Below are 12,896 nucleotides of genomic sequence, written 5' to 3' on the forward strand. Positions count from 1 at the left end.
TTGGTGTATTATGAGCAGTTTTCCTTGACATTTAAGACAGTCCTTGATCTAAGGCCGACTTATAACAGTAATGCTACAAGTGCTGGTGGCATCATGCAGAGCTGGTCCGGGGGTCATGAACCTGACAGGGAGGATTTGTCTGTCTGCCCCTGTAGCCTTTGATTAAGGTGAGGGCAATAACATCACTAAAATAACACAGAGTAACAGTCTATGGAATAAAACATTAACACAAACCACAAAAGTACTAGACCAAGTTACAAGAGTGGATGATGGAGATTCTCTAGGTCTCCAAGGTAATAGAAGCCTTCACATACCTATGGTACCAGGTATATCTAAAGCTTTCTATATTCAGTGGTCCTGCTTTGGCCATTTTTAGAATAGAAAGTCCGAGCCTATAAAAGATTACCTGGTTCCTTTACAAACCATGAAATGAAGGGCCATTTGGTGGCCAACGTCAGGCAAAGACAATCAGTACCTTGTTATGCTCATACTCGAGCTAATATAGTTGGGGTCATTGTAAGGACAACCTACTTGTATCATACACTCCATCATGGCCTCTTTTCGAAATCCACCAGCACTGAAAAATATTCATCTGCATTAATATATGTCTCACCATTCCTCCATTGCACTTTGGCCTTCCTTCTTCTTGGCCTTCTTCCCTTTGACCTCTTACAAGGAGAAGCCGTATCCAACCACAGGAATGTTCCTTTTTGTATTTATTCTGTGCTCGACTCACAGTAAACTTCTGAAACTCTCGTTCCCGTGAAGCCCCGGAGAGTGGTCATTTCCGAGGCAATGTTAGCAAAGTGGCTGGCATCAATAATGATATCAAACTCTAAATCCTCGAGGTTAATTATTTTATCCAATCTCGGCTTCAGTTGAATGCTAATAGATTTCCAGAACATTATTTCCCAACCCAATTTCATATGAATGCGACACTCGTGGGACTTTTTGACTGAGTCATCTTCATATTTTTCCTGGTGTAAGTAATTGGATGGCTGCTCTTTGTACTGTATTATGTCGCCTTCTTACAACAACTCTCTAGGATATTAATCAGTTTAATAACCTTTTGTTTTTTTTCAAACTTTCAGACCAGATAATATATAAGTCCCTCGTCCACTTTTTCTCTCTTTGTGATCTTCTGTGCTCCGTGGAGATTGGAGATAAACATTGCCAAACAGATGGCGGTTCTGAATGCCGAAAGATCTGTCTTACATGAACTTGCATAGCCTGTATAACAACCAGCCGTCGGGGGAAAATGCTGGATTTTAGTTGGTTTCTAAGTGCGTTGATGCCCATGATAATGAAAGTTACTCTTTTGCTTCCTCCACCCTGAAATAGACTAACCTTATCAAATGTTTAATTTATTGCAATCTAGTCTCTGGAATGGTTGCCTCGGATGTTCAGCCAACTTCTGCAGCATATTCTTCATCATCTAGACCTGTGTTGGTTTGATGAAGAAGCCACATGGCCTACTCATTTACGGATGCTCTTATTTATGGATGAACGTGTGCACTCATAGCCCTTCCAGTCCTAAATGGGTATTCCGTATTAAGTTGCTGTCCATGGGGACAACATAAACAGTGCGTTCTTACTTCTCCGCACTCCCTGGGTATTCTCCTACTTTCATCTTCAGGTCCCCAACTGAGCGATCCAACCTCCACTTCTGTACCAGTCACATCTGAGGGTAACGGCCCGGTCAACCAATTGCTGGCCCAGATGGGACAGTTAACAAAGTTACATAGTTAATAAGATTGAAAGAAGACAAGAGTCCATCATGTTCAACCTAGAGAAACTCTACTGTGTTGATCCAGAGGAAGGCAACAACCCTTATGAGGCAGATGACAATTGCCCCATCACAGGAAGAAAATACCTTCTTGACTCCAATGGCAAATTAGTTGTCTTTTTGAATGTGTGCTCTTTTGTTCAACTCTGGGGGTGGTATCAGTCTCTATCTGGGTCAACCAGGGTCACCCATGTCTTTCCAAACTCCATATGGCCCAGTCTCCTGCCCAGTCATTACTGGGCCACTTCTATAAGTCTTCATGAACTTAGAACTCATGAGCCACTCCGTTTCATGGAGTTGCTAGCAATCCTTGGTGGGGCTAACACACCTTAACAACCATATTATACACAATATATACACTTGTAGTAGAAGATCCTTGAATATAGTTTCTTTAAAGTAAAATGGTGGGCTTTTTAAAACCAGAAACACAAGCTATATACGGCTGACGTATTTTAGCCTAAAGCCTAAACTTTGTCATCCACTTCTGCCAATTTCAATCGAGGTATAGTCATCTACTTTTTATGGGACCTCATTGGACTATAATGAGGAACTTCAGTTGTCTTTCTTTTTTTTTTTTTTTTTTTAAAGGGAACCTGTCTTCATGGCTGGCAAAGTGAAGCCCACCCGACCCCCCGGTGGAGCCCCTTATACTTACCCCTTCCTTGAAGTCCCGATCCCGGACCCTGTCCCATTGCCAAGAAATTCCAGTCACAGTCAGACACTTTGTGCGTGCTCATCAGAGATTAGTCCGACGCCCATAGAAGTGACTGGAGCAGTCATTCTCTATGGGCGTCGGACTCATGTTTGGTGAGCGCGTGCACGGCTTCCAACGGGGATTGCTCGCCAACGGGACAGGGTCCGGGACCGGAGTCCTGGATGTCAAGCCAGGGAGGGGTGGGGAGGGAGGAGGCATGAATGCTATGGCTTAGCACTGCCTCTTTGACATTTGAGCATAATATATAGCTGACAGATTTCCATGAAGTCATAGTTGTCTATAGTACATTGATACCTTTTGATCGTTCTCATTGTAAATAACAGATTTATACTATGGCATCTCTAGTCTAATCATTTATCGTAGACTTATACAACACATGAAAGCTTTCAATAGACTACAAATACCAGGATTATTGTACTGCACAAGCCCCCTATTTTCCTCTATAACCATCTTGGTTTTTTATTATGTTCAATTCCCAGAAGATGACTTAGACTGGAGTGACAATAAGCAGATGACAATGACATTAGCCACAATACAGCAAGTTACAATGCGGCCTTCACGAGATGTTTGCCAGAGATGTTTGAATTATTTATGGCCGTCATCCATTGTTTAAACAACCTCTCATCTCTCATCCGTTCTCTTCTTTACGCTTTACAAGGAACAGAACTCACCAAGGACTTCAAAAGGAATACTCTTAAAGGGGTTTCTGGCCCATTCTAAGTTGTAGATATGTGCACTTTCACTGATCGCTAATAAGCCGGGCGCGTGATCTCCAGTAGATTAGAGGAACGTTGCACTTTTGAAGCTCATTTACTTATGATTATAAATGTATCCAACAACAAAAAATGGCCCACAATCCATCAAGCTGCATATAGCATGTATGATACACTCTGGCACCATGGTAACCGAACATCTATGAGCACAATACTAATAGCAACGTATAACAATCTAACATAAAGAAATTCAGCTCTTTCCTATAACTGCATCTTGTTTCCTTTAACCCTTTGAGGACCAGGCGCAAAATGACCCAGTGGACAGGGCAAATTTTGGTACACGGGGCTATTATGGCTTGATGAAATCATATACAGACACTCTGGTGTTGATTTTAATATAGACCAAGCGGCATTAGTATCAGCCATAGATGGGATGTGCAGCCGTTCCTCTCTCTCCAGTCCAAATTTTGATCTTTGCGCTTTCGTTTTTCCCTCCTCCCCTTCTAAGAGCTCTAGCACTCTCAGTTTTCTATCTACAAGCCATGTAAGTGCTTGTTTGTTACAGGAATAGTTGTACTGTGTAATGGCGTCTTTCATTTTACCATAACATGTATGACGGAATCCCAAATATATTATTTATGAGGATATAAATAGGGGAAATCGCAAAAAAGAATGCAATATGGTAACGTTTGGGGGGTTCCTGTGTCTCCGTAATGCACTATATTGTAAAAGTGACAAAATACCATTATTCTATAGGCCAGCCCGAACACAACCATATGCAGGTTACACAGATTCTCTAATATTATATATATATTTTTTTTTATGAAATCCTTTTTTTTGGCAATTAATTATTAATAAAATGGGCCTATTGTGACGCTTATAACAGTTAAATTTTTTCACCTATGGGGCTGTATGTGGTGTCATTTTTTCTGCCATGATCTCTAGTTTTTATTAATACCATATTTGTGAAGATCGGACGTTTTGATCACTTTTTATAAAATTTTTTTTACATATAATGTAACATAAAATCGGTAATCCGCGCACTTTTTTCCTTCTTTTCGTGTACGCCGTTCACCATTCACAATGATGCTTGTTATATTTTAATAGATCAGACAATTACGCACGCTACGGTATATTATATGTTTGTTTATTTATTTTTATATGTTTTGTTTATATAATGGGAAAGGGGGGTGATTTCAACTTTTATTGGGGGAGGGGCTTTGGGGCAGTGTAATAGTGTTTTTAACTTTTTTTTTACACATTTGAAGTCCCTTTGGGGGACTTTTACATACAGTACTTTGATTTTTACACTGATCATTGCTATGCCATAGGCATAGCATTGATCAGTGTTATTGGCGCTCTGCTCATTGAGCCTGCCTGAGCAGGCTCAGTGAACCGATCACCGATCGGACCGCATGGAGGCAGGTGAGAGACCTCCGGCGGTCCGTTTTAACGATCGGGACCACCGCAGTCACACTGCAGGGGTCCCGATCAGTAAGTGACAGGGAACTTACTGAAGGCTCATTGAGCAGAAAGCTGATCGGACCGCACGGAGGAAGGTAAGAGACTTCCGGCAGTCCGTTAAAACGATCGGGACCCCCGCAGTCACACTGCAGGGGTCCTAATCGGTAAGTGACAGGGGCTGCCCCTGTTAAAACTTAAAGGGGCTAATGGCAGGCTGCAGCCTGTCATTAACGGTGAGGGCCGGGCTGCTCACTGCACCCACCTGCTATGAAGCACGCTCCGCTCTGGAGTGAGTGAATCAAATCTGGTGAATCGAGATTTGCTGCGAATCCGGCCATCAATTCGCTTTGCAGAACAAAGCCGAATCATTAACAAAATGGCAGCCGCACATGCTGTCTGGAGCATCACTGGGTGGGAGAAAGGGATTAGCCATAATCCCTAGCACCCATCTAATCAGCTGCAGGCTCCTCTGTGATGTCAACTCCTCCCCCTCTATATAAGATGGTTTGGTAACGGAGGTGGCCAGTTGGCTGTGTGTGGAGGAGAGAGCAGGATGGTAGCAGGCAGTTACAGCAGAGCAGGGAGAAACTAACAGAGTGATATAGGGACAGAGAGGAGACACTAACAGAGAGATATAGGGACAGAGAGGAGAGGAATGGCGGAAATTGGATGAGTGACTGGCTGATTTTTTTTAATTGTGATTTTCCAATTTTTGACACTTTTCCAACAAAATACTTTAACAAATTTGCCCTTTTGTAATAGTCCCAGTATTGCAGCCACTATAGTTTTGTCTGTTTTAATGAAATTCAATAAGATTCGATTTATAAACCTTAATGGGTTTGACTAAAAATTTGCGCAGCTTCCAAAATGAATTTCCAGCTGCTTTGCTCTTCTCCACATGAGAAAAGTCACCAATTGGCAACCAACCAAAGCAGTGATCATATGACACTGGCATGAAGACAGGACTAGAACTCAAACACAGGACTGAAATGTGCAGGACTGGAGAGATCGGAGATGAGAGCCATGTTTTTGCCCGAGGTCTCACACCATGATTTCAGACATACATCGCCTTGCGTATAATTGCCTTGTGTTGTAAGACAAATGGAAAGTTTGCACAACAAAAGGAAACTAATAGCCATTGGTAATGGTATGATGGGTCTTGGGTAACATTTAGTGACTTTGTTCTCCCTGCACCTGGAGGTCTTCTTGGGTTGCACTGGAGGCCGCCAGAAGATCCACTGTTTATGACTTGTGCCATAGCCGATAAGCCCAGTTGAGTGACTGACATAGAAGATGACTCGTTAATGAAGAGATAATGAGGGTTGTGGTCACTTGTCTTTACCACACTAATTGGTTTAGGTTTGCACATGGAATGTATGGCGGCTGGGGCACCGGAGTGTTATGTCCAACCAGCTGTCAGTATAGAGGCCTCCTTACATCACCATAGATGTGGGTCATATTCCTTCTATACATTATTTAGTCATTAATATAAAAGTAAATAATGTGGAGGACCTATCTTTACATATCTTTTATGTATTATACTAGGGATGGTCCGAACCTGCCGAGATTCGGGTTCATACGAACCCGGACTCTCGGCAATGATTCCCGCTTTCTTAAACCTCCGTGCAGAGGGTGGATACTTTGGGAGGACCGCCTGGAAAACCAGGATACATCCACAGCCATAGGCTGTATCCCAGTTTTCCAGCCGGTCTTCCCGCTTTATCCACCCTTTCCATGGAGGTTTAAGACAGCGGGAATCATTGCCGAGAGTCCGGGTTCATACGAACCCGAATCTTGGCAGGTTCGGACCATCCCTATATTATACCCATGCCTAATCTGAGCAACATTCAGAATCCTGCTTTTAGAGCAGAGTGTTGGTCGGTAACTGAGACGAGTATCAGATGGAGACAAGTTTGGTAATTGAATGTACTGTATTGTCAAATATTTTTATCTTGATGTGCCCTACAAGTATAACTATGTTAGTTGAGATGGGAATATTCCTTTGAGCAATTAAGGAGGCCAAACACCTTCAGTAACCGTTCTCCTGACCCCTCTATAAATGTGCATTCTCACTTCAGCCAAAATGCCATCTGTGGCATAGCCTTAGCTTTAGGGAGAACCAAAGGATTGGGCATTGAAATTTTAAGTCTAGCCCTGGAATACAATACAGGCTTAAACTCAGTGTAATTCCAGTAGGTAACCCACACCAATAGGCTCCTGTTCTTCCACCTTCTGCTTCCTAATGGCTTTCATTTCTGGTCTGCCCATGACTGCAGAGAGCCAGTGTCTCTAATGTGTCCTCCACTTATCCCTGCTTAGCATTATATATTTAGAGCTACTCCACCCAATAACCTCTGCTTGAGCAATGAGTAATCCTGATTACAGTTCTTGTGCTGCCTGCCACAACTCCTTAACCTGGCTGCCAGCCTACTACCCACACCTGCACTGACCTCACTTATGCCTGTGTCCTCGGTGCTAGCCCTGGGGCTCTCTGGCCCAGTTGGTTAGCTACTATTCTCTCTTAGCAACCCTGTATTCTTTAGAAAAAGTCCAGATTCCCCTTCCTGGAGATAGGTAAAGGGTAAAAAAAAAGTAGAGAGTACTTGGAATCTGCTCCCGACTTTGGCCCTAAGTGAAGTTGATTGGGTAACATAGCAGGTCCACACCCACTGGGGCATTACATTACACTCACTAAGGGCCCTATTTCACGGGACGATTATCGTTAAACGATGAATCGTTGATCACTTTATAAGACCTGGACCTATTTTTATCATTGCCCGTTCGCAAATCATTCGCATGGAATAAGACGTCGTTCGCAGTAGCAACGAATGCAATAGCGACGACTAGGTGACCGCAAGAACTATCATAAGTAACAATAATCGTTCCGTGTAAATGGGTGAACGATTTCAGGTCGTTCACAATAGCGGCCGTTTGAGATCGTTTATTGTTAACGATTATGCAAACGATAATTAAATCTTTAAATAAGATATCCTATATTGGCAGGATCTGATTGGTTGCTCTGGGCTATTCGACAACTTCACAGGCTTCACTAGAGATGAGTGAACCTCCAGTAGACTTTGGTTCCTCCAAACCCAAACTTGCAGCATTTGATTACCGGTGGCTGAAGATGTTGGATGCAGCCCTATGGAGTCTTGGAAAACATGGACACAGCCTATGACCCATTGATGTTTCCATGTTTTCCAGGCAGCTTTAGGGCTGCATCCAACATCTTCAGCCACTGGTAATCAGATGCCACACATTTAGGTTTAGACGAACCAAAGCATAATCGAGGTTTGCTTATTTCTTGACTTTTTATAACACATCGGGGCATCTGTCTTCTGAACCTGACTTGTATTTTGTAATCCACTGAAAACCACTACCACTATCTATAGGAACTCAGGTCTATGGCCTTGCCTCCTATGACAATGTTTACATGGTAAGTGAGTGTGTGCGGTCTATCGAGCAGCCTTCAGGTATTAATTATTTATAACTTCCATATTTATATCCTTCACTTACTGGAAATGACTACAGCACTTCAGCTGAATGGGACTTCATATCCGCCATTAAATGCTGGGCCACTGTATATACTGTAAGATGTAGCAGAGACCAGCTCGTAAAGTACTATACTGACCCCAACCAATACTTTATGTACAGGCATTAACATTTTGTTAAGCTTGTAAGAAAAATTGTTGTGTTCACAAAGCTATGCATTAAAGCGTGATTAAAGAGGATGCGTTTGGAGGATGTAATGGTGGGAAGCCTTGATCTCACCCCGACCTCTCACCCTGCCTTGTGATAAGGGCAACCCTAACAACGCAAATGGTCCCTGTCTGCGCCAAGGACCAAGGACAAAAAATATAGGGGTTAACTAGCTGGGTCAGTACCAGTCAAGTAGCAGCAGAATCAGAAGGCAGAGGGTTCACTGGCTACAGTCCAAGGGCTAAACTGGAAGGTCATGTCAGTACAAAATTAGTAGATTGTGGGTTTAACTTAAAGCGACTCTGTACCCACTGTGCAACCCCCGCCCCCACTACAGATACCTTGTTGTAGCTTATGCGAAGTCCTTTCTGCTGGTACATTTGGGAACGCTGGTTGGGCTTTCATAAGGCCAAAAAACAAACTTTAGTTGCGGTGCTGCCTTGTCTAAGAGGCGAGGGCCGAGAGCGTTCGTGCCCTAGGGCAGCGCCGCCTGTATGGTGTTGCTCTCCATCTCCCCTTACCTCCCGTTCCGCCCCCTGTCCGCCCTCACAGGGTTCGATGTCATTGTGCATGCGGCATGTTTTGAACCCCCGACGCCGCTGCACTGAGGCACTAGACTAGTCTGATAAGCCCGGTCTCGTCAGTGCCCCTGCGCGGGATCCGATCGCAACGGAGAAGAAGCGAAGAAGTGGAGACACTGGGCGGCACCATGATATGGGGCGGGGTGTTCGCTGACAGGCATAAGAGGAGGGGCAGGGCCAAGAGCGTCACTACCACAGGGGGTAGACGACGGGCAGAGGACACACCCCACTGCATCGGCGCCGGGGGTTCAAAACACGCCACATGCGCAATGACATTGAACCCTGTGAGGAAGGACAGGGGGCGGAATGGGAGGTAGGGGGAGACTGAGGCGCTGCCCTAGGGCACGAACACTCTCTGCCCCGCCTCTTAGACATGGCAGCACCGCAACTAAAGTTTGGGCTCATGAAAGCCCAACCAGCGTTCCCAAACATACCAGCAGAAAGGACTTTGCATCAGCTACAACAAGGTATAAGTAGTTGGGGGGGGGGGGGGGGGGGCTACAGAGTCGCTTTAAAGCAAATGTACCAATTAGAATCAGAATTTTTTTTTACACTACCTTGTCGGCACCGGTACGGAGATCCCGGTGTCACAGTCAATTTCTCAAAATCTCGTCTGATTTCTGCAATCAGCGGCAGTTTCTTCATGTGTATTTTGGCCGAAGTTATGCGCTGGAGGTGAGCCCAGCACCCTCAGTGTAATGATATCCCTTCCCCTCGGTTACATGGCCAGACTTGATCCTGATGGAGGTGTGGTGGACGTGTGAGAGTCTCTTATTTTATGGTACACTGACGGTGTTTGTGTCAGCTCAGCCAGTGGTGTTAATGTTGTGTTGCCAGTGCTTGTCCAGAACACAGGTGTGATGTTGATACCTGCTTGTTTGCATGGCTGGCTGTACACCCAAATGGTCGATAACCTGCCGGGTTGTTGCGGGTCCCTTGGGCTCTTGTCACGGCAGTCCTGACTGGCAACTGACCCATCAAGGCTGTCGGTACCGCCACCCACAGAAAGGGGAAAATAACTCAAGGTGTGTGGTTTGTGTGTGTGTATATAGGTGCCGGTGCAAATGGAAGTTGACAGAGTCCCGGTAGTATAAAAAAATAGAACAGCTTTACTTTCAGACTTCTCAATGTAACAGTACATGTTTTCACAAGTGGATAAATCTTTACACACTGAAGTGCTTGAGCTTTGTGCTGAAGGAGCTGCTTGAGAGTAGCAGAATAGAGAGGTAGTTGTAGCAGTGCTTGTAGAGTAGAGTGGAGTAGAGGAGTTGGCCAGAGGAGCCTCAACCCAGTGTTGTAATGTACTCTGTCGGAATCTGGAGATATCTTCAATAGTGAAGTGTTACTTGTGTATAGACTTTGGTTTTACCACCTTCTGCCCCCTGGTATAGTCAAACCCGTCCCAGTAGGGCAGTACAAGCCCCAGCTGTGGTTATCTGGGTGTAGCTTGGTGTCCAAAGTGTCCCAGTTACTGTCCCATAATGGGACCCCAAATTAAATTATATATTAAGCAATTTATCAGCATAGAATAAGGTAAACTATAATTCTAGAAAATCAGGTGAATACCAGATGTAAATTCTGACTATGGGCTACTCTTCTTTTGCAACACTATATAGCAGGAAAACCTTCGCCCCCCCCCCCCCCCCCCCCCCCCCAGCTTTTGCAAAACCACAGTTCCTATCATGTCAGGACAGACAAAGCTTTCATGTAATATATAATTATTATAACTTCTGAAGGGCCGCCATTACCCCCACAATCAGAATATTACTGCAGTAAAACGTTTTTCTATTCCGGAGCCCTGATGAATACATTTTGTTGTTTTCAGGCCGTGCCTTGCTCCGACTCACAGACAAGAAGCTGGAGAGGATGGGGATCGTCCAGGAGAGTCAGCGGCAATACGTCCTGCAACAGGTCCTTCAGCTGAAAGTCCGAGAGGAGGTCCGAAACCTTCAGCTCCTGACACAAGGTATGAGACGTCCGCTCGATACCTGTCCAATAGAAACTCGCCGAGATGTCAAGAAACTGAGCGGCTGACATATTCATCTGAACAAACTTGCCCTTTCATGGTGTGAATTAGTTTTTAAAGGTCTCCTCAGGTAGTTTAAAGTCAGCTACAGTAGCTGTAGAGAACAATGCCCATACCGGTGTGTGGAATTGACCACTTGGCAGGATGAATGTCGTCTTGATCTACAAAATATCGGTGTTCTGGCGGTTTAAATGTCAGCCTGCTAAGATGGAAATAGCTTTAAAGACCGTATCCGGGAGCCGGCAACGCAGTCATTTGTACTTCTGTGCTCATTTTGTTGTTTTTTTTTTCTTCCCCTTCCTCACCGTATCTTATTGGAAACAGGAGTCACAAAATGGTTAGAACGAGATAGATAATAAAACAAGTGCAAGACAACCATGGTGGATTTAAGGGAGCACTAAACCTGCCGTCCACAGCCTAAAAAATAAGATTAGAGGAAGAACGGCTGCGATTGCACACACAAACAGATTCATAGATATCATGGACGTCTAAGAATTTCCCAAAAATAGGGAATATTTCCCGGATTTGTGGCAGAACAAGCAAATCACCCCGCAAAAAGTTGAAATTCACTGCTCAGAATTACTTGCTGCATGTGTGTTTATATCACGTTTAAAAAAGGAGTTCTCCTTTAATAAATCAACTGGTGTCAGAAAGTTATATAGATTTGTAAATTACTTGTATTTAAAAATCTCCATGCTTCCAGTACTTATCAGCTGCTGTATGTCCTGCAGAGAGTGGTGTATTCTTTCCAGTCTGACACAGTGCTCTCTGCTGCGACCTCTGTCCATGTCAGGAACTGTCCAGAGCATTAACTAATCCCCATAGAAAACCTCTCCTGTTCTGGACAGTTACTGACATGGACAGAAGTGGCAGCAAAGAGATCTGTCTTAGACTAGAGAATATACCAGTTCCTGCAGGACATACAGCAGCTAATAAGCATAGGAAACCTTTTTTGTTCCAATATATTATGACGGATTTATTAAAATGTAGAACTGCCATAGTAAATGTATCTAATTTTTTAAAAAGTTGCAGAAAAAGTTGCAAAAATTGCACAAGCTTATTCACCTGGTACTGACCGTAAACGCAGGCCTGCACCTATTTCTGTGACTTTTCAAAAAGTTGCAAATGATAATATGGGTGCTAATCCAGTTTTATTCAAATCTTTAAGTGAAAAAATATTTTCCTGTCGAATACTGGTTCATAGATAGAACTTAGACCAAAAATGGGCGAAAAGTCCAATTACTCACCTTAATATAGGCTCAAAGCCCTTGATAAATTTTTCCCACTGTGTCAGACTGGAAAGAATACACCACTTCCTGTGAGACATACAGCAGCTGATAAGTATTGGAAGACTGGATCAAAAATAAATGAATAAAAAATAGAAGTAACTTACAAATCTGTATAACAGTTGATTTAAAACCAATTTTCTTTCTCTGGAGTACAACTTTAAGGTGTTGCATAAGAGGATATCCACTTGACCAAAATGCTAAAAAAGTATATATAACCTCTGATGTGCTCAAGGTAGCTTCATCTGTGACATTTCACACTTCAGAAAGTTTCAATAGAGAACAACCGCCTTCGGGTTAAGGTGTCACTGTCGGGGGTTTTTTTTCTTCTTTTTGCAGAAATCAATAGTCCAGGCGATTTTAAGAAACGTTGTAATTGGGTTTATTAGGCAAATCTGCCATTATATGCATTCAAAAAGACTTTCCTCAGGTCCCCCCCCCCTCCCTCCTCTCTCATTCACTGCTCATTATCGGGCATTGTGTAACCTATGGAGAGGAGGGAGATTAGTCATCAGCAGAGAGCAGAGAACAAAGGATTACACAGTGGGAGCTGTGTGAAAGCCGGTATTTAGAGGTCAAAGAGGTCAGTGCTGATGTCAGAGGAGATAGCCAATGATGTATCTGTA

The 12,896-nt window shown here is 43.7% G+C and overlaps 1 protein-coding gene across 2 annotated transcripts in view; it reads left to right on the top strand.

Annotated features, from left to right (window-relative positions):
* The window catches only part of SAMD12 (sterile alpha motif domain containing 12), a 402,216-nt gene that overhangs the window by 196,554 nt on the left and 192,766 nt on the right, over positions 1 to 12,896 (top strand). For both annotated transcript variants that reach the window (XM_069957168.1, XM_069957167.1), the window contains exon 5: positions 10,784 to 10,924. In XM_069957168.1, coding sequence (XP_069813269.1) covers positions 10,784 to 10,924 — 141 coding nt within the window. The remainder of the gene's footprint in view (positions 1 to 10,783; positions 10,925 to 12,896) is intronic.

Source organism: Dendropsophus ebraccatus, chromosome 2 (assembly GCF_027789765.1).
Source record: "Dendropsophus ebraccatus isolate aDenEbr1 chromosome 2, aDenEbr1.pat, whole genome shotgun sequence".
Classification (NCBI taxonomy): Eukaryota; Metazoa; Chordata; class Amphibia; order Anura; family Hylidae; genus Dendropsophus; species Dendropsophus ebraccatus.